The 23,033-nt window shown below is 36.9% G+C and overlaps 1 protein-coding gene across 3 annotated transcripts in view; it reads left to right on the top strand.

Moving 5' to 3' along the window:
- Positions 1 to 23,033, top strand: part of LMBR1 (limb development membrane protein 1) — a 78,145-nt gene that overhangs the window by 24,345 nt on the left and 30,767 nt on the right. For all 3 annotated transcript variants that reach the window (XM_075045405.1, XM_075045394.1, XM_075045413.1), the window contains one exon: positions 2,389 to 2,492. In XM_075045405.1, coding sequence (XP_074901506.1) covers positions 2,389 to 2,492 — 104 coding nt within the window. The remainder of the gene's footprint in view (positions 1 to 2,388; positions 2,493 to 23,033) is intronic.

The following is a 23,033-nucleotide window of genomic DNA, read 5'->3' as shown; positions in this document are numbered from 1 at the left end:
TAGCTTATTTGGCTAAGTTTGGTTCCTGGTGTCCTGGTGCTATCCATTGCTGGAGAAGTAGATTTCTTGGCTCCCTGCCTCCCTCCTCCTCTGTTTTTATTTTTCCTTGAAATTTAAATAATTTCATTTAAGGAAAAAGGAAGTATATATGGTGAAAGCATTTTTTTAAAGCAGTGTAGGTGAAGATAACTGCTAACTCTTTTACATTTGGAACTAAATACAGGAATTTTTCTCAGTAGTGAATTTCCCAGACATCCAGTAAACGTCTCTTTCCTTCCCTATTCTTTCAAAATGGACAATTTCAAAGAAGAAAATGAACAAGCCTGTACATGAGAATAAAAAAATAAATAGAGCTGTTAGTTCAAATGTTCTTATCATGGGGAATGTTCTTTTTTGGATTTCAGGTGATATAATATAGTCCTGCAGAATTTTGGAATTTTGGGGAAGGTAGGGGACTAAGCTTGTTTTTCGCAACCACAAAATAAGTTGTGTTTTCAGGATGCAGAACATGTGACGCTTGTTAAACCTGTAGCTACTAAATTGTAGGTAAGCTGCTGCTTTCATAAAGAAGAAACACTGCATCCTGTACAACTTTTGATAGGATGATGATGGGTTCATGTTTAGGCACCAGAAACTGGCTGTTAAGAAAGTGTTCAGCTTAAGAAAATCTTACTAGAACAGATACCCTTAATGGAGATCAGTTATCACTTCAGGTTGTTTTCTAAACCTTTTCCCTTCCTGCAGATGTCACATGTGTCTTACAGATGTTCTAGTTTTAGTCAGTTGTTGATTTTTCACCTAGATCACAGAATGGTTGAGGTTGGAAGGGACCTCTGTAAATAGTCTAGTCTGACCCCCTGCTCAAAGCAGACTGCTGAAGGCAGTGCCCGCTCATGTTTTGAATATGTTGAAGGATGGAGATTACAAAACCTCTGTGGGCAACCTGTTGCAGTGTTTTATTACACTCACAGTGGAAAAAGTGTTGTGTGTTTGGTCCCCCCATGTTCAAATAGGTTTTCCAGTTTTTCAATTCATGCTCATTGCCTATTCTCCATTCACTGGATACCACTGCGAAGAGTCCGACTGTTTTCTTTTCCCCCTCCCTCATCAGATATTTGTATACAATGATAATATCTCCCCAAGTCCTCTCTTCTCAAGGCTAAACAATTCCAGCTTTCATAGCCTCTCTTTGTATGACGGATGCTCCAATCCTTTAATGATCTTTGTAGTCCTTTGCTGGACTCGCTCCAGTATGGCTGTGTCCGTCTTGTATGGAGGAGCCCACAACTGGATGTGGTGCTCCAAATGTGTGCTGCCAGTGCTGAGGAGAGAGGAAGGATCATCTCCGTTGACCTGCTGGCAACACTTCTAATGCAGCCCAGGATGCTGTTGGCTGCCTTTGCTGCAAGGGCACATTGCTGGCTCATGTTCAGCTTGGTGTGTAACAGAACCTCTAAGGCCTTTTCTCCAAAGCTGCTTTTGGGATGATTGGTCCCCAGTGTGTGCTCTGCCCATTTGTCCAGCCTTGTGAGGTTCATCTGAGTGGTAAGCCACTGTTCCTCCCCACCTCGTACCTTCAGCAAACCTGTTGAGGTTGCGCTCTCTCCCATTGTCCACATCATTAATGAAGATGTTAAAACCAATATCGACCTGCAGGGCTCTACCACTGGTGACTGGCTTCCAGCCTGACTTTGTAGTGCTGGTCACAACCTTTTGAGCCCAGAAGCTTAGCCAATTTTCAGTCCACCTCAGAGTCTACTTACCGAGCTCATACTTCATTAATTAGACTATGAGGAGATTTATGGGAGATTATGTTGAAAGCCTTACTAAAGTTGAGATAAACAATATCCAGTGCTCTCCTCTTGCCCACTGAGCCAGTCATCTCATCATGGAAGGCTGCTGTTGCTGTTACCATGATACCTTCTTCTAATTTGGAGGTGATGATGGCAGTTGTGTATTGTTCATGTTAAAATCCATGATTTGTGTAAGTTTCTCTTGAAGAAAAAATATGGGAGGAAGTGAGTACACAGAACTTAATTTTGTGAGATTCACTGATAGTGGTAAAATACTCTTGTCCTGAAAACTTTTAAGGTGGTTTTCTGAAGAGCCTTCAGTGGGGTATTGTAGAAGTAGTCCATCTGAGTTTGCAGTCTGTCTCCCAAGACTTCAGACATTTGTTGCTCTTTAAGTTGGTATCCAGTTTTTGTTTGAACATGATTCTGCAGAGAAAAGGGTATTTTTCAGCCTGTAAATAACTATATCCGTAAAAACCTGGCTTCTGTTAGCACTTGTATGTGTATTATTGTTATATATAAGGGAGGAAAATGTAGTGTCTTTAACTTTTACTGCTGAGAAACTCATAATGTAAACTTTTCTTGTTTGTTGCAGGTTTATGGAATCTTGCTTCTCTTTTTTCGAATTTATGTTTGTTTGTGTTGATGCCCTTTGCCTTTTTCTTCCTGGAATCGGAAGGATTTGCTGGCTTAAAAAAGGTAGGAAAATACCGCTAAATACAGAGTCTTTACAGCATATATTCCGTTTTCAGCCCTTGTTTCTGATGAAACTGAAATTAGAAATTTGGGAGGATTTGGTGCTGGCACGTGTATGCTTATGTGAACGTGTATATACAGATGCGCACTCTTGCACAAGCAGGTGAAGCTATACAGTGTGTGGCTGTGAGTAAGCTTAAGGAGGGGAAAAAACCAAGTCCTTGAAAAGCTATGTATACTGAAATGAAGAGAATTACTTAACTTGTCTTTTTTTTTAATAACAATGTTTTAATCAATATTTTATTTTTGGAAAATGACTTTGTTGGATTGCTAAAAGGAGAGAAGGTTCAATAAATACACTAGAAATGAAGTAACAAGGGAAAGAAGTACAGGCTGCTTACTAATGGGAAGGTTGATTAAGTAATGGATGACCCAGAGAAAACAAGCTTGATTTGTGAATTTTAAAGATTACAAACATCCCCAAAAAGTTTCAAGTGCGGTCAGTATTAATGATAATATGTTAAGAAAAGTGTCTTAAATGGGTGGAGAATAACTAAAAATATTCAACTTAGTGGAATATGCTCAAGTTGAGAGGGCTGAGTATTTCAGTGAAGCATGGAATTTGGCAAAGCAATTTCTGAATGATAAGATGATAGCAATTATATTAATATGTGAACTAAAGAAATATAATGAAAAATTGCTTTAATGGGAGGCACAGCAAAATGAATTTCAAATCATAAATATCAAATAAATGAAACTGGAATGACTGTCTGGGGACCAACTGTAGCACATTTTCATTAATCTTTGTCATCTGAATGGTTACACTTTTGTTTTTAATGATACTACACTTGGGGGAATTCTGTGCCCTTTGGATGACAATTATTAGAAAGCAAAGGATCTTGAAAAGTGGTCTGACATCAGGAAAATGAAACGGATTAAAGATGGATGCAAAAGACTGTGAGTCATTGGTGGATCGCACGTAATGTAAATCTATGAGGGGATGATTGTGGTGGGAAGGGAAAATGTAATTCCTGGTTGCATCAACAGGAATTGGCATAGAGGCAATGAAGTTGCCATTTTTATTCTTGGTGGAATTGGGGAAAACTCAGCTGAAGTACTGCATTCAATTTGGAATTTTAGGATTCATGTAGATGCTTAAGAGAGAAAACAGGACAGCAAAAAAAAAAGATACTTAAAAGTACAGCTTGAAGGGAAATTTTAATTGAGAGACTAAACTGAAGATTTTATTCAAAAGCTGAAGCTACTGGGAGATTACATCAACTTGAGCAATATAGCTATGTCAGGACCTGCAGGACCCAATCCAGATGGTGTGTAAATGCTTGTTTGGTATAGCTTGTTCTGTGCTACTTGATGCTACTGCAGTGTTAGTTTGTATTGACTGAACTGTAGATGTATCCAAGTTACTTAAAAGTTTGGGTGACCAAGCTAATGAGTTCAACTTCAAAGGAGTTTGGTGATGGGCTATTATGTTTAACTCTATATATCTAACTTGGCTGGAAAACACTCTCCTCTCTTCTTCCTTCACTTCGGATATCCAGAAGGCTAAGAAAACTTTTAGCAACTCCTTTTGTCCTTCCAGGTTTCAGGTGGAGGCTACTCCTTTTTCCTTTTGGCTCTAAATATCTAGCCACAGCTAATGTATATATTTCCTTCTAAAAATGAAATGAGTTAACTGATTTTGGTGGGGTTTGCGTCTCCTGCAGTCCAACCAAAACCAAGAATTCTCTCCCATCAGCATACCGTGTGTGGTACTGCTGGTGTGTCCCCTTGACTTGTAGATTTCTGTTGGCTCCAACAGATGCATTATGTATCACAGCTGTGTAAAACTTGCATTTCACATAAAACTTTAATAGTTATAGTGTAACTTTTAAACTTATGATACTGGCTATCAATAAATCCCATTCAAGATAAATAGGATCACCATACATGTTTACACTTGTAAGCATTTGTAACTCCAGGTGAGATAGAACCATAATCTGTATGCAGATGTAAGGAAAAAGACAATTGTTGGTGCTTTAGAGTAGTTTTGCTTCTTCATGGGGTAAATGAGATCAGATTTTAATATCAAAACCCACCTATTGGGGGGGGAAACCCAATTTGGGGATTTTTTTTGTTACTTTGACTCCTTCTGAATGTTTTTGGTACATCCCAAAAGCCAAGTATGATTCTAGTACAGGTACTCAAGGCCTTTGTCCAATGTCTGTTCTACCTGGCTGCTCTATTTAAAAGTATCCAAAACGGATGCAGACATACTGAATTGTTTTACCAGCTTTGAGTGAGCCCTGAAGCTGCTGGTGAATATGTGGGAATTGTAGTCCATTTTAATATGAACATACCTTGTCTTTGATCACTTTTCTTAAAGTAAGTGGCAAATGTCAGTTCTCAACTAAGCAGATAGTTAAAATTGAGTGTGCTGTTCTGTTCAAATTGTCAGGCAGATACATAGTTTTCCTTGATATAAGTACTGTATATACTTTTTTACAGAATTATATCACATAATAGAGTGATTAAAATCTGGGAAAAATTATAATTAATTGAGCTCAAGATTACATGTAAGCTTTTCAGTTCTAGAATCTGTAAAGGGTACTTCCCATCTCTTTTACTTTCCCTAGATTTTTGCATATTGCTTATCTCGCCTCTTCTCAGAGAAGATTTTGAGACCTTGATTACTTTGTTGAATTCTGGTACTTTAACAAATTTTGGTTTTGATTATACTTGTGCAAGTTTGTTTTTTTTTTTTAAAAAAGTCATATTTTGTCATTCATCACATCAGACTAATGGGCCAGAGCTAAAACATCATTCAAATGCTATTACTGTTAACTGGCAAAATCAGATTTTAGTGATTTCAATTTAAATGAACATTTCATACATCTGGCAAAACTTGTAGCATTTAAGAGAAGAGCGATCTACTGTAAATGTGAAGGCATTCAATAAGGAGGTTTGGCACAGGATATGTAATCTTTAATCTTTCAGCTGGGAGTTGGATACGAGGAGTAGGGAAAGTAGTTGTTTCTAGATCTCCAGCTCAGCTCAAAATTTGGATAAAAAGACTGTTTCCACTGGAAGCTTTCATGCAGGTCAACTTGAATTTGTCATAGAATTACCTTCATTATAATGAATAAACAGGTCACTTGAGATTAGATGTGCACAGTCAAGATGTCTGTTTGAAGGTGTTCATGTAAGAATTATTTGCTGGATTTTAATAGAAGTTCTGAAAATGAATGATTAAAAGAGGTTCAGTTCTGAAATTGAATGGATTTTTTTCATTTTTAATGGATTTCTTTGTTCAGCTTAAATTGCAACCGTAATGTTAGTCATTATCACATATGGGCCTAACCCCTGAAGTTTTTAGCCATCTGTTTGAGTGTTTATCATAGATTATGCTATACAAGTTGATTTTATGTATTCACGGTAGTGTGAACTTTTTGCAAGCTATGGTATTTCAGATAGCTCATAGGTTACTATTACGAGCTTTGTATAGCTTTTCTTTCTATGTTCTTGTAAAGAAGTATTGCCCCCTTAACTGTTAAAGTTTCATGAATCAGAATGGATTTGATTAACCATCTTCCAATTCACTATTGCTTTTTTTTCTTCGTTGCTAGTATACTTTCTAAATGGCACATGGCCCCTCTTATAGACTCTTTTCGATTCCCCAGGGCAACAGTTTAAAACAACCAAGGACTTGCATATTATGCAGAGGATAGAGATACGGAAATTAGGCACTCACCATGGACGGATGCAGTGTTGTACTGAAAATCAAACTGATTCTCTGCCTAGTTTTTAATTAAAGCCACTATGTTAATTCAGAAAGGGCATTTTGGGCCTAAGGGGGTTGGCCGTACCCTTTTAAAGAGCTTAAGTGCTCTTCCTTGCTATAGTTTATTTCCATTTAGTGGCAGACTTCTGTTATCAGGAAAATAATTATGAAAGCAATATTGGAGGTGTATAATATATGTGTATCTTTGTGTATATATGTGTACATGCCATGTGTGCGTTTATGCACACATATGTATTTTCATGCACATGTGCGAATTAAGTTTTTCAAGACTATTGAAGTAGTTGGAGGTCATTGTGATATATTATACCTTAGCCAGTGCTATTAACTGAGCTATTGGAGTACCTGAAGTAACCTTAATCTTCTGCATAGGTATTAAACTTTTTCATATCTTTCTATATTCTTCTTGTCTTCCTTTATAGAGTCTGTGCATAAAGTTATATTTCTTGTTTAGATGCTCTTTCAGTTTTTTGTTACTGGCCTTCCCAAATTCTGTAGTACAGTTATGAAACAAAGGTGTCAACCATGTTTCTTAATGTCAGAATTAACCTAATTCTTTATCATTCTTGCCAAAAAAGGAAAATTGTGGTATTTGCAGTTGTGCATCTGTAGTTCACAGTGCTGATGTTTCCATGTGTGATAACAGACTGCACAGAAAATTACATGTGTGCTGCTGTGTCAAGGAGGCAAGCATTTTTGAGGAGATAATTGCTATACCTTTTCTTGACCTTTAAAATATGCTTTCTCTTGATGTAACTTCAACTGAAATTTGTATTTGTTTGAAGTTGACAAAGATAGAGATGTTTAGGAGTAATTTCCTTGTAAGAAAATACAAATAGTGCAATTTACCGCCGTGAGAAACTGGAATAACTAGGTATTGCATAATCACGAGTAGAGTTTTAAAAAGGCTTTATGAAGTATTTTGCCTTAATACTGATCTTTGAACTTGAAGTCATGGCATAAAGTTTAACATGAGCGACAGCAACATCCTGACCAATTATCCAAATTATCCAGACATCCCAAAATGTTCGGAACACAACACACAGAGTCTGTGGATTAAGAGGTTAACTCCTGGAACATCAAAAGAAGTGCATGATAATAAAAACAAATAGTACAAAAATTTGAGGTAACTTCCTTGCTTAATTAATTAGGTAGACCAGGTGGAAGCGAAGAGGCCAGAGCTGGTGCTCAGAATGTCTATAAAGCTGAGCAACATGACAGCACAATGGAGGAGGAACAAAGATTTTTTTAATATACTTCTATCCTGTGTCACAGTTTGAAATTGTCCTGGTTTATGTCCCTTTTGGCAAACTTACATAAAAGTGACCCTGTACTGTATTTTATGACCAGATGACTTTTTTCCCAGTGGCTAATTTGTATCAGACCCCCATCTTAAAGAGACACAGAAATGAGTAGGAAGTCCAAGCCGGTTTGTCTCAATGAGCTTTCATTGCACGCTTTCATTATTTTTGCTCGTTTTTGCCACTGATCATCCATAAATTGTTGGAAATGAGTGATTAAGGAAGTGCTGCTTAGTGTTAGTGGCACATGCACATTCTTGGTATGTTTTTTGTGGGTGAGAGGAAATCGCGTACTGCACAAACAAAAAGGAAAACTCCTGCTGGGAACCTTTCAAGGAAATTTAACTTGCATAATGTTTTGATCTTGGTGTTTATTACAGAAAATAAGAGTAATATTTCACCAGCTATTGTTATGTGTCAGCTAGTCTCTCCATCTGCTTGCCTTTCCTTGATATCTCTTCCCAAATTCTCATTGAGTTTTTTTTAATAAAAACACCACTTAAAAATGTAGCAGTTTATTCATACACTTAAGGCAGGTGAGATGGGCCAGTGTTCAGAACAGTTTATTGCATAGCGCTTGCTACTGTATAAAGATTTCATTTGGCTGGTGTGACTGCAAAGTCCTGCTTGTGTTAGCAGCTGCAGCTTAGCCCATGCAAGTAAAATGTGGTGTGTAGGTTCCCTTCCAAATAGTGAAATACAGTGGTTTCTGCTGTTTAGGGCAGATTTCTTCCCTTCCCCTCTTTCATTGGAGCATGGCTTTTTAAAATGTTTTCTAAATAAAATTACTGATTTGGGGAGGGAGTGAAACGTTGAAGCTTTGCAAAAATGCAGTTTACTAGCATTTTTTGAAACTGCTTTTTTTTGCTGTAAAGATAAGCTATTGTTAACTTGCTGAGCAGCTACAGTGTGTCTTCCATCTCCTCAATATTTGAGTTGATTTGATACACTCTTTATTTATCAACAGCAATAACTTTTCCTAGTCTTGTTACTGTATAATAAAACTGAACTAAGCTTAAGTTTCTAATGTGTTATCTTGCAGTGTGCTGTATTTGTGAACTCTAGGTAACTAAATGTAGTAATAAACATAAGTGAAAAGTAAACCTGCTGCTTTTTCCTTTCTTGGTGGGTATGGAAATTCAGTTTTTCTACATGCAAAAATACAGAAACTAGTACTCCCCAGTTTTGCTGTGGGTACCATTAAAACTCTGGTACAAATATAGGTGTAGAGCACTATAAAATATATTTTCAGTATGTGATGAAGCTAATCTAGGAAGTATGTTCGAAGTTAGTTTTGAAGTGTTTACTTTTATAAACTTTTTTCTAATCTCAAGCAGTATTGTGTGCAAAGCAATTGTTCCTATAATAAAAAATACTAGGGGAAGCGGCTTGGAAATCCTTTTCAATATGAGATTATCTCTAATTAAAACCAGTCAATTTTCTAAATTTGTCTTTATTTTTCTGGGAAAGTGATTTAGAGAGTGCAAGAGCCTTGAACCTTGTTTGGAAACAGCATTTGACTTCGTGTTTTATGCTTGCGTGTACCTCTGACTGTAATACCCACGGGCCACTGTGTGTAATGGCTCACCAAATAGTCTTGAGGTACCCTCTTAACAGTGTATGTTTATTTGGCATTTAAGCTCATATTTATTTGTCTATAAAATCATTCAGCATGAACTGAGACTTTAGTGCTCTGATCTCCATGAAATGTTTACTAGTATGTAACTGGATTATTCTACATTATATTACAACCCATTTACTCATTCCATTAGTAATACCAGAGACAAAAGTTGTTTAATCAGTCACATCAAAGGCAGCTGTTTGGTTTTGTATTTTTGACATAAGCTAACATCTTAAGTTCAGATATGAAGTCCAATTCTTTAAACTGGAGTAATTTAAAATGACACTACTTAAAATTTATTAGACTTTTGTTGTTGTTTAGAAACAGATCTTGATTATTCTGGGATTCTGATTTGGCAAGCAGCTTGACCAGGGTTTTTCCACCTCCCTGTTAAAATAAAAGCATGCTTAACTGACAGTTATACAAACCCATAACATAATCTGTAAGATGTAGGGTGGATAGTTAAGGACTATATTTAACGGTAAATCTTGCATTAAGAATGGTGCATATTGTAACTTCACGTGCTTCCACTGAAGTCTCAGAAATGGTGTGTACACAGCTAAATGTACAGTGTGCTTGTAATTTGTAGTGTAGAGGACAGGCACATCTACTATTAATTTGAGAAGAGCTTATAAAATGGCAGGAAATGGAAGATGACAACATTTAGCATACTTGTTAGCATGTCACGTTGACAAGTGTATACACTAAACTCTGAAAACATGTTAAAATTATAGCTTTACACTACCAGGTCCTTTATTTGCAGTTCTGCAGAGGGGAAAAAAAATGTTATTTTACCGGTATATTTCAGCAAATTAGTCTGAAAAGAGTTATGTGAGTGTATGGCCTGCTTTTGAGGACCTGTGACTTGAATATGTAACTAGACTGTAGATTAGTATGAGATGAAAATACCTTTGTCTGTAAAAGTATTGCAGGGATGTCTGTGTTTCTGTCCTTTCAAAATGACTGTAAGAGAAAGTGAAGTTAAAGACAGTAAGAACATGAAAATTACTACAGGTAGGTCAAGAAGAGGTTGGAAATGTTGCTTGTATTAATTTTTGTATTACAAAGCCTAGATTTCAGTGTGCTTTTTTCTTTTTTTTGCTGTCTGTATTTAGACATTTAGGATCAAAGGCTGTGCAGGACAGGTAAATAACATGCATGCATTCTTCAACTTAGGGCCACGTCATGTTTCAATGAGAGCAAGATAAAAAGAAATTGAAGAATCAGTGGCTAGGAGAGAGAAACTTGTGACTGTTGAGGAATAATGGCTTAATGTTAATTTGTTTTTGTAGATATATAAAACATTTTGTAAGGTTTTGTAAGATGTCTTAAGTCAGTTGGGGACTTTATATGCAAAATCTGTCCTTTTTATTTTACCATAAGGAGATCTATGGTTTGTTGAATATATGTAACAGTTTTGTATCTGGGGACAGCTGAGGGGTAACTAAGTGGATGTTGGTTGTTGCACACATTGGATCAAGATGTGATGAGATGTGATCTGTGCTCCGTTTCATTGAAGTAGTTAAATGTCAGTTGGTTGCTTCCATAAATTAGAATGTACTTCTTTTAAAGAGGCCTCAGTGTAAGTTACAAAAAAAATAGGTTAACAGGAGATAAGCTAATGGTATAGTTTATTTGGCATAGCTTTTCTGCACTACCTGCCTCACTGCGACTTCATTAGCTGAGCAATGATTGAGCTTTTCTGCAGTAGTTTATGGGATTGATATTATAATTACTTTTTTGACCAATTCTTTAACATAGATAGAAAAGCAAAATGTGTCAGGTTAGTCTGTGTTCTTGCAATATTTTCATGTCTTTGAGCTATGGGAATTAGAGTAACAAGATGAAACAAGGATTGTTAGTAATATTGGGGTAAAAATACTGTGCAAAGAAAATCCCAAACAGGCATAGTGTTATTTCAAACTGTGGTTTTCTGACCATTACTTCTCTAGCATACTGTGAGAAACTGTATTAGATGACTGATGCATTATGAGTAGGTGGTCATCTGTAAAACTAATTTGTTTTAGAAGCTAGCACTGGAGCATTAGTTATTCCACCTCATCTGAGCCTGGAGCAAAACACATTGCTGAACTTTTGTGCTTTCCCCACTCCTACGTTCATGAAATTATACATTTCTGCTGTATTTAGCGTGCTTATGTTTTGTGGAATTTCCATAGTTCTTTGCTAAAAGCTTTAATATGTAGCTGGAAGCCTCAAATGGAATAAGATGTGAATATTTTTCTCTGCTGCTCTCTTAGTGAATAAATTGAGTGGTTTATTTTATGTTACCGTTTTTATTTGTTTTTAGGATAACTTACGGAGTTCTGCATGAGTAAAAATAGACATGCTAAATACTTCTACTTCTTGTAAAGTGTACAGATGGTACAGCTACCAATACTAAGCTTGAATCTCTTCATTTATCATTGATGTAAACTGAAGCACTGGGTTCTAAAATACTTTTTTTTTTTCCCCCCTAAACCCCTTTTTTTTTAGGCAGAAATGAGTACTTTTCAAATTTTGTTTGGATGGAACATTCTTAATGCCCTCTATAGACCCTTCTGTTTGTGGTAGATGATAGCTGTATATCTAAAAACCCTGAGATGTATTTATTTGGTTTTTTTTTATTGTCAGTTTGTAATAAAATTCATATAACTATTTCATTTAAACTAGAAAATTTTGCCATCCTTTGGGAAGGAAATGAGTATTCATACATGCAGGATCCCCACAATGGCTGTGATTCAGGGGATCTAGAAGCCCCCTCTTTTAGTCAATGGAAAAATGCAGATGCCTCTAAGAATTTGTCATGTCTGAGTTAGAGACTTCAAGAAGGCAATGTGAACACCTCTCCATCTCAGTATTTGGTTTTCTTTTATTAAATGGTAAGAAACATTAATCTGCTGCTGTTTTTATTTGAGCATGGTGATTTATTTTATAAAAATGGCTGGTTTATGCATGAGGAATATTTTATTAATATTTGAATACTTTCGCATTAGTGTGTGTTTTCATTTGAGTCTTCATTGACATCAAATTAGTGACCTTTCAGGACAAGCAAATACATTGTATCTATTTTAAGTCTCTTTGTGGACTTTTGTTGCTTTATATAAAAATTTAAAAAAGACTTTACAGATTTAATAGAAATGTCCTTTCAATTCACAGAGAGGAAAATTGCCAGATAATTTTATATTGATAGTGGCAAGTTTTAATATAAATATCTTAATCATAAAAAGGCATGAAACAATTTTCTAATAGGCTTCCTTTTATTAAATGAGGCTTTACTAGGCAAATACCACTTCTGATTCCCTCTCTAAAAACAATGGGTTTTTTTTGTTAATACTGATAACTAGCAATGTGATATTTAGACCTTTAGTCTATATTACTTATTTAGTATTACTAGAAATACTCCACATGAAGGATTGCTCTATATTAAGAATTACTTACTCTAAATGGACAATGTAAGGCAGGAGCTAATGCATCTGTAGTTAGGTTTTATAAGGCAGTCAACAACTTTATTTACAATGAGGGGGAGGAAGGAGCACCAGTGAGTTTGTCTCCTATCCCTGGCCATTTTCCTTCTTTCTTTTTTTTATAATTTTTTTTTTTTACTTTTTTGGTGTAGCTTTTTGAAGGATATCCCAGCTTATTAAAAGGAACTTCCAGCAGTCTGGTGCTTTGGCCAGTTCCTAGAAGTGTGCTTTCTTCTTGATCTTATTCACCCTTGCAGGGGGTTAGTAATAGACCTTGATACAGAAAAAACTTCAGGTTTCTCTTTATTTTAGAACTTCAGTAGTGACCTGTGTGCTTCTACGTGTCATTTGCTTTTGGGAACTATCTTCGTTGTTTCTTTCTGCCAGAAACACAATCACAAATTCCAACTATTTCTTTATACTTTTGCATTACATATCTTAATCCTCTGCCAAGCTAAAAAGAAGTTGGAAAATATCTATGTATCTTCCTATCACTCCAGTCTAGCAGGAAAGTTTCTTTCTGATCCAAAAGTAGATGATTAGATGGAGACTCGTAGTGTCAGAAATCCCACAGCTCCCATGTTGTTGTTGCAGGTGGCTTTGGAAAGTCTGGGAAACTTGGTAGGTGGAGGGAGTGGAGCATCTAAGAGCTAATTAGTGAGGGCTGGCCTAGTGAATGGAACAACAGAGGAAACTTATGGAGGAAAGGGGTAGTATTGGGACAGTCATCAATTTACTATGAGTATCCTTTCATTTCTTATTACTTTCCCCCCCAAAAGGTTTGGGTTGTATGCTTTTGCTATAGTGTCAATAGATCTGCATTTGTCCTTTCTAGTAAGAGATTAGACATAAGCCTGGGTTTTTGGTGTGTGAGGGTTTTTTTTGTTGTTTGGGTTTGGTTGGGGTTTTTTGTTGTTTTTTTTTTCAATAGTTTCTTTCTGCAAAGGAGGGAAAGGCAGGCTGTAGCAGGGTAGTCACATACATCTGAAAGCTGTAGGCTGTAATTATTTTATTCTAGCTAGTAGGTGTTTGCATTTTCTCTGATACTCTGTCTAGCTTTTCCTCATTTTAGGAAATCGATACACATCTTTAGCCAATACCCAAAGAATTCATCATGTTTTTTTTCCATCCAAGTTCCTTTAACTTTCATTTTGTTTTTCTCTCTTCAGTTCCTAGTTTCTCTCTGAAATTTCTGGATTTTGTTACTTATACTGTATAACTATTAAATTCTATACAGTTAAATGATTTCAGCTGCCTCCTCTTGCTCCATTGACTGAATGGTAACCAGCATGAAATCATTTGGAGAAAGGTACTAACACAAAAATCAGCTGAAAGTTGCTGGGAACATTTTGTGACTATGAATTTTTAAGATTGATATTGCGTGGAAAATAAATATAAACTTTAAAATACATTCATTAATGTTGTGATGAAAAGTGTTCATTTTAATCTTAAAATCCCCACAGGCTGGAAAGATTCTGTGAGGGAAGAGGTGGTGTGAGAGAAGACACAGTCAGCACTGATTACAGTCTGAAGTCTTTGGTTCTTGCATGGGCAAGGAAACTTTTCTTCTGATTGCTTGAATCTGATGCCTGTATATATTATTTCTTTATTAAATTTTTTTAGCTCACTCTGTGAGGGTTCTGAGTCATTGGCTTCTACATTTTTTAAATGAACTGAGTTTTCCTAAAACTACAGCTTCTGTTTTTTGACACAGTAAGTTGTGGTAGCCTCATAAGGTGATGACCCTTTGACTAAATATCAGTGTGCTAAATGTAGTACATGTTTCCATTTTACCTGATGGAAAATGGGTCTCCTTTTACTTATTAAAAAAATTGTTTCTGCACTACCTTTAATAGGTCAGAAGAAAGATTGCTCAAAGTGTGGTTTCTAACCATAGAAATGGTTAGAATGCTTAAAGCTGATCTCTTAACTGGTGCTCACAAATTGAGGAAGAGGGGATATCGCATGCTAAAAATGTAATTGATGTTAATATATAACATTCCCAACCTCATACCTGCTGTAGTTCTCGTTCTTTTTTGGTGCCTACATTTATTTTCTGCAGATGTTAGCGTGCATGTTTGTTGCAGTCAGCCTCTCACTGAACAAATCTTAAGGTTACTAAGACTCCTTTTTGTCACATGAAAACAATGGGCTTCATGTGTACTTTAAATGTGCCATGATTGCAGAAATGTTTCCCAGGCTTTCCCCATGGGTCAGGGCATGGTGTAAAAAGTAATGTTTACCTACCTTGCAAGAGGTCAAGATGTCCAAGCAGAACCGTGTTCAAATACTCAGCACCATAGAAACTTTGTTAGGACTCTCTGGTTTTGTGTGTAACATGCTGTAATTTTTACTTCATTGATAATAGTTTTTGATTTATTCTTTTTTCTGCACAATTTGCAACCAAATTAAAATGTAGAATTAATTAGAATCAACAAAAGCCATACCATGTTGTACATTGGTGCTATAGTTCCCAAAATGTCCATCTTATAGGCACTAATAATGTGTTCATCAAAATCACTATAGCCAGGTAATGTTCCAGCAAAGAAATGCTTTTTCTTGAAGTAAGGATGGGGCTGTAGTTCTTTGGTTTTACCATCAGTTTTGCTTCTTATGGAAAGGGGAAAAAAACACGTTGCAAGTTTTCCTACTCCATCTGTGTTAAAACACAAGAACTCTTGGTAAATACTATCTGTATATATATGTTGAAATCCTTATAGCATTAGAAAGCATTAAAAATTATGCCTGAATTGCTGGAAAAAAATACTTGTGTTCCTAATCACAACTGGTAGAACAAAAATTGGCAAAAAATGGCTCAATTGCTTTCATTTATGTAATCATTCTTTCCCAAAAAGTAACAACTTTTGAGTTTCTGCCACGGGTGTGTCACTGCTTGGAAGATAACCGTATCTCCCACGGTGTGTTTCATGGATAAAAGGTGCATGTTTTACCCTAGCTTTGCAAGAATGGCAGCTTTGCAAGAATGGCAAAAGCCTTTCCAGATTTTGCAGGTGACTCTTAATGGAGAGAGGAGCAGTCAGCAGGTTTCTTGCCTATGCACTGTCCTTGTGAGTCACTGGAGTTAGGAAAGATCCGTGTGCTAAGTGCTAGTTACGCAAGATACCCGAAACCTTGTGGACAACCAGTGTGCAGAGTAAGGTCTCCACTTGTTATCTATGCTAGCTTAACAACAAAGCATTTTGTATTGTTACATCTGTATAATTCACAATGGTTATAGAATTTCAAATGGGGAAAAAACCCCAACACCTCTTACTGTCTCCGCTATCAGGAAATCTCCCTTTTCCTTACTGAAAAGCTGTAAGAAATGTATTGCCAAACATATGTTTTCTTAGAAAGTAGCAACCAGCCTCTAGGTGTTACGTGTGAACACACATAGTGGGAAAAGTCTTAATGTCTTGCAATTGGCGTAATAGTCATCCTGCTTAACACAAATGTACTGGGGAGGAGAAATGGTTTCCGTAGTAATTATACTTTTTGACTTTCTTGTATGACATCCGTCATCCCTTCGGGACTGTTGCCATTTGTACTTCACTGGGCTTTTCAGCTAAGAATTACATTTTTTTGGCCATGTGCTGGTTTGTAATACATTTTGGATATTTATCATCCAGGATGACTTATCTGTCTTAATCATAATAGGAAAGAAACATGTTAAGATTTTGATGATATCTTCCAGAGTAGCAACTAAAAGTTTGTCAGAACACTTTTAGAATAATGAAAACCTTTCTTGCTAAAATTAGGCTTTTCTGGAAACATGAACCCTTAGGCTTGATGCTCCAGGCAACATAAGTAGCTCAGGATTAAACAATATAAAAACTTCTGAATGTCTCAGCAGTTGAATTTTACAGAAAGAGGTATCTGACTCTCAGACTTCTACAAGGCTGTACAAACCACAAGATCCATAGAATGTGTTTGTAGGACAGCTTTTATTTGTAAGCATGCCTTGAGAGCTTCAAATGCTCTTTTTGTTCCTCTTCTATTTTTGTTGTCCCCCCCCCGCCTTATTAGTGTACAGAGAAGATGACAGTTATTACTAGACTTCTGGCAAGTTCCAGGCTGCTGGGATTGGTGTGTTAAACATCTTTCCTTCAAAAAAATATTTTACTTGCTTAAGTGCTCATGTTAAAGAACTAGGTGGATTTTGAAAATGTACTGTGAGTAAAAATGTAGGTGAGCTGTTGAGTCTAAACTGTGAAACTTGGAAGTTTTTAGTTTTTTTGTTTTGTTTTTTAAAATGGGGAAGGGGGGTGGTTAGAGAGTATAATCTGCCACTCTTTTTTCCCCGATATTCTTGATAAACAGGTTAATTGTAATTTCTAGCAAATTATAGTAATTAGCTTCCAAAAGTTTTTGTTGACCATACTTTTTTTTTTCATCTGCCACAAGAGACTCCTTTTATGTGTCAAGTTGGTCTGTAGGATGCCAAGCTTCTGCTTCCCTGACAATAGGGAACCATGCAGGTAATTCACTTTCAGAAGTCCATTTTGCCTTATGGATAATCTGAAACTCACTTCAAGGCATTGCAAGCTGTTGGATGTGTTTTTGTTTTCCTGTTTAGTAGTTACCAGAGGTCATATTATGTGCTTGTAGTGCTGGAAGCAATGACAGTTGATGATTTGTTCTAGATGCCTTCATGGAAGAAGACTTTAAAATTGGGCTACTAAAACTAAAATCACTGTCCAGCAAGAGAAGTGCCACCTTCCTTCAAATTGTGGTTCATGCTTCCCAAAGGGTGGCCCTAACTGAGTCCATCCTGGGAACAACATTCCTCCCATTTTCGGACCTACAGAGAAATTTGTGTACAAACTGAAGATCAGAGATCAGGTCCTTCTTCTCAAGATTTACCTTTCTTTTAGCTCACGTTATTGCTGTCCCACCTTTTTGCTCTTTCTGTTTCATTTCCAGTTCATCTCTTTCTCCTTCTTAGTGTTTTATAGCCTTCTCTCTTTTCTGCATATCCCTGGGTAGTAGGAGCAACATCAACACCTGCAAAAGTGAGGATGCTTTCGGAGCCCCTTCTCTATAATAAAAAAAATCTGTTCATGTCTTGCTTGTGTTTTGAGATCTTCAGGGAGCGTCTGAAGAAGTAACTATGGTCTACATTGCTTCATCCATTTCCTTTGAGGACTATGTCCTGGTTACAGATTCAGATTTTTCTATTCTTCCTGACTGGCAAATAATTTTTCTAATCCCAGGCTTTATTCTAGACAAGTTTTTTTAAAAGGAATATATTTTTTTCTAGGTCCTCCTACTTCCCTTATTTCTTTCCCACTTCTCTCTCCTCGTGCACACAAATGTAAGCTGAAGTGACTGCCAATGTTCTTAGTATATAGCAGTGAAAGTATGAAAACCTACCACCTTAACATCTATTTCCATTCACCATTTAATTTTATAACTTCAAGCTCAATTACATTTTGTGTAGTTTGTGATTTTTTTTTTCCCTTTTTGATACCTGGTATTTGTAGCACTGTGAAAAAGCTTTTTAAAATCTTGTTGTGGTTTGTGTGTGTGTTTTTTTTTTTTGTTGTTGTTGTGGTTTTTTTTGTTTTTTTTTTTACCTCTGCAACTTCACCAGTTGGCCAAGAGAAAGTAAGGGATATGACCTCCTTAAAATTGACATGGTAATAGAAGTACTGCAGGGGTCAGCTTGTCTTGCTGAAAATAAGGCAAGTATATTGCCTGAGCTCAGTCTTCTCATTTAGAATTTTCTTATTACTGTATTTATAAAACAACACAATTTAGCCTGAGGTGGAGGGGAACGCTTTTAATTATTTCTAAAGGCTATGGTTGTGTTCATCTTGTAGCTCTACAGCATGGGACTGTTATTTAGGGCTGTGTAGTTAATAGTGTACTGAAATCTGAGCTTGATATTTTAATTGATAGTGGTGTCAAGGTTGTTCTCCTTATACCCCCACTTAATAAGCTGTATAGGCATTTATAATTTGTTTCAGTCTGCATCTTACATTTGAATTCTTCTGTAAATACTAGAACACAGGATAGATGCAAACCAGTCTTTTTTCCTTAACTGTGTCAATATCCTGGAGATATCCTTCTGGTGCTTTACTGTGCAATCCAAGCTTGGTTTGGAAATAAATAAATCCCTCTTCCTTTAAAACAGGTTAAACTGCAAGTAGAATTGCATTAAAATAATTCATAAGACAGTGAGTTAGTTGAGGTATATGCTTTATGTTTGTAATGAAGGACACCTTAAGCATGAAGTAGTAGTTGTGTTATCAAATTGTTGTGGTTTAAGCCCAGCTGGCAGCTAGGCACCATGCAGCTGCTTGCTCCACTCCCCCCCGAGTGGGATGGGGAGGAGTAATCGGGGGGGGAGGAGTAGAACTCATGGATTGAGGTAAGAACAATTTAATAACTAAAGTAAAATAAAATATAATACTAACAATAAAAATATAATAATAGTAATGAAAAGGAATATAATAATAATAAAAAAAAAACCAAGCCCAAGAAAAGGCCAGTGATGCACAATGCAGTTACTCACCACCTGCTGACTGATGCCCGAGCAGTGATCCACCCTTCCTGGCCCACTCCCCCCCAGTTTATCTACTGAGCCTGACATTATCCGGTATGGAATATCCCTTTGGCTAGTCGGGGTCAGCTGTCCTGGCCATGTTCCCTTCCAGCTTCTCGTGCACCTGCTTGCCGGCAGAATATGGGAAACTGAAAAATCCTTGACTCAGGATAAGTGCTACTTAGCAACAACTACAACATCAGTGTGTTATCAACATTATTCTCATACTATATCCAAAACACTATACCAGCTACTAAGAAGAAAACTAACCCTATCCCAGCTGAAACCAGGACACAAATGCAGGTTTGAAAGTTGAGATCCAGAACAACTTTCTGAAAAACCTGATGTGACCTGGTTGGTGGTATAGTGCTTACTTTCCTTGTTCTTACCTGTCAGAACCAGTAGGAAAAGAAGACTAGATGAAGACTTGGACAACTTATTTTTCCTTCTCAAATACAATAAAGCAAGCTAAAAATACAAAGTATTTTCCCATTCCTCTTATAGTCGGTTTAATTTCTGTGAGACTGTTAAGCAGTGATCATAGGAGCTCATGAGGCAATTTCTCCTAGTTAAACACTTCAATTGGAAAACTCTGATTTAAAAGGTGACTATTCCCCCCTTCTTCCCTTACCTGCACTTGTACATGGACATACATATGCATGTGCACGCACACAGTTAACTTGACATTTAGTGCTGTACGACTGTTTTTCCTTGCTTTGTTAGAATGCTAATTTGAAGTAGTCCTACATACCTACATGACATGTTTTTTCATATTGTGCTCATTTGTTAACTCTGTATTCAAGACAGATATGATGGTGTAGACTGAACATGAACAATAAATGTACTCTTACAAGCTGATTGGAAATCTCCAGTTTTAATGGGATTGTTGCTATTTTTGAAGATGGCAGACTCTGATGCTCCCTTTCACACAAAAAATTGTGAGGAGCAAATGGATTAAAAAAAGTGCAACAAGTATTATGTGAAATGGAAGTGGCAATATCTTCTGTGCCATGAAGGTATGCTGTGACATTTGGTTCATCTAAAAATCTGAGTAATATAATGGGGCTGTGGGAGAGAAGTGAAATGACTCAAATATTAAGCCAAAACCAAAATGTCAGTGAAGATGTTTTTGCTCAGAAAAAAAAATATTCAGCATTGAATTTCAAGGTTTATTTGCATAGTTTTGCTTTCACTCAAAACTAAATGTTGCTTGTATTTACCTGTCTTTTCTCTCTGTTCTCAAAGTCAGGAGTATAGATTTTTGCACAGCTCTAAAATTAGTGGTGTTATAGTGATAATGTTCAAGCTTATTTTTCACCTGAACAAACAAAACTACCTTCAGCAAAGATAAGAAGTGGTAAGGGTGTCTAAGGCTCATGTCTCACTTCTTTTTCTTACTGTGGGGGTCCCTTGAGCACTGGCACACGTTGCCCAGGCAGGTTGTGGAATCTCCATCCTTGGAGATGCTCAAAAGCTGCCTGGACAGTCCTGCTTGAGGAGGGGGTTGGACCAGATGACCTCCAGAAGTCCCTGCCAACCTCAGCCATTCTGTGGTTCTCCAGAAGTTTTCCCTCTGTGTGCGCACATGGGAGGAAGTTCTGTACTTTTCATTTCTTGCAAATCGCAGCTATTTGACAGGTTCATTAATGTGTGTAAATATGAACTAATGTGTCTGGAACATTAATGTTTTAATGGGGCACAGTCTTATGAGTGCCTAATTGAGATTAAGTATTTACCTATATGCTTTAAGCATCTTAATCTTAATCTTTTTTTTCCCCCCTAAATCCTGGACTGTTACCAGGTATTCATTAGTGCCTATGCTTTTCAATACATACATGAGACTGCAGTATTGTTGATATATCACATAGGTGCGGAGACAGGTGTCACTAGTGAGAACAGAAGGAGATTGATCCAATTTTCTGACAATCAAAGATTATTCAAACTAGCATGGAAACCAAAAAATGGGGAAGGTTCATTAGGCAGCTCACTGGCTTTTTCTAGAGTTTGTGCCAACGGTACTTTTGGCTAAAAGCAGTGGTTACCTCCGAGTACTTGCTGTGGTCATCTATCTTTTTTTGAGAGTGTTACATGTATTATCCTAATCTTACCTGTCTTCAGGGAACACTTGTAGTAAATATGAAAAAACATTATTTACAGTTGACTATCTCAATCACAGTGTATTTCTTGTTTATCTGTATTGATAATTGTGCTACTCTATCCAAGGGAGGAGTATTTGGTGTTTGGGTTGCCATGTAAAATTTGTCCAGGTATGTCCAGAAGAATCTGTTGCTGTGAAACTTGAAGTCAGAGAGGCTGAGATTTGTGCATGTGTCTCATAGTGGGGGAGTAAGGAATCCACTTTCTGTGGCTAAGGCTTTCAGAAGCCCAGGAGGTAGCTTTATATTTTCCTATGCCTAGGAGAGGAAAGGAGTCTGCAAGGTTTTTGGAAAGCTTGAAGCAGATCTCTGTGTATGCATCCTTGAATGTTTTGGGTCTTCTTCTAGTCCTGTAACTTTCTTCTGTTAAGTGAAGGCTCTGTATCAGTGCTTGGTACTTAAACCTTAATCTGTTTGTTTCCTTGTAACTTATTGCTTAAGTTCAAAACTTGACTATTAAACATATGGTTATTTAATCTTCAAATACATGTATTTGGCTTAGATGCTCACCTTTGAAATAACTTCTGGAAGACTGAAAGCTTGTTTCTGAACACTACAAAAATAACATTTTGATAGCTTTTAACAACCTCAAATCCACTTTTATTGTACACAGACTACATTCTAGGAGTAAATCCATATCCTACCTCTACTACCTTTAATTTGAAATTTGGCGTTTGATGTCCTTTATGGAGTTGGACTTAATCTGCCCCCTTAAGCCTTAAGGGGAATTTTGTGAAGGTCTCTTTTTGTCTGTTTTTCCTTTGTGCCTGCCGTAGCTTTTTGCAGAGGACTGATGGCAGAGAGGAACTGGTGTGCTAGAAGAGATCAATGCTCATGGTTAGGATGTCTGAGGTTCTCATTCATGGTTGGATGCAGTGGTTATGTAGAGAGCATAATTTTCAGGGTAAATGTCATGTACAGATAACCCTCTTGTCTTAAGCAGTGAGGGAAGAGGTGATAAAAGTAGATAAACAATAAAGTAAACCAAACTTTCTGCTTTTAACTATAAAGTAGGCTTTTCAGTGGAATATGCCCAAGCTGGAGTGAACCTGTGTGAGAAGCAAGAGATTGGGTTTGTTTGTGGAGGTGTATACTGGCAAATGGAGAAAAATAAAATTGTTATGTGAGCAGCAATCTGACAGTCACTTAATGGCAAGGATGCCTGAAGAAAGTGTCCCAATAGCTCTGTTGCTTGAAATTAGTAAAATTAGTGTTAAAGACACCAGTAAAAAAAAAAGTAAATATGATTTTACGTATTATTTTTTATATTTACATTTGCAAATCTAACGATTATTAGAGCGTTGTTACACTTTTAGACTCAAGAGCGAATGCTATGATATATAACCTTGTAGACCTGTGATTTGTGTGTGTTGGGAGGGAGAAGCACACGTTCCATTCAGCGCAGAGCATGCGAAGATGGGAGGGGATGGATGCGGCTGCAGCAGCAGCAGCGGTGTGTGGGCAGCCGAGGAGTGAGCAGTACTCCGACTGTACACTTGAGGGCTCCGAAGACTGTGAGGAATGGTGCGGAAGCAATTGCAGTTGAAGAATGTATTTTAACTAAATTGGCGCATTGTACCTGCGCAGTGTTTAATGCTTGCTGGGCCATTTGGCTACTTGCCATAATTGGCTTTCCATTCCCTTGATTGGAATCATAGA

The sequence above is a fragment of the Buteo buteo genome, chromosome 2, assembly GCF_964188355.1.
Source record: "Buteo buteo chromosome 2, bButBut1.hap1.1, whole genome shotgun sequence".
Lineage (NCBI taxonomy): Eukaryota > Metazoa > Chordata > Aves > Accipitriformes > Accipitridae > Buteo > Buteo buteo.
The sequence above is the reverse complement of the archived record's forward strand: the minus strand, read 5'-3'. Positions and strand labels throughout refer to the sequence as shown.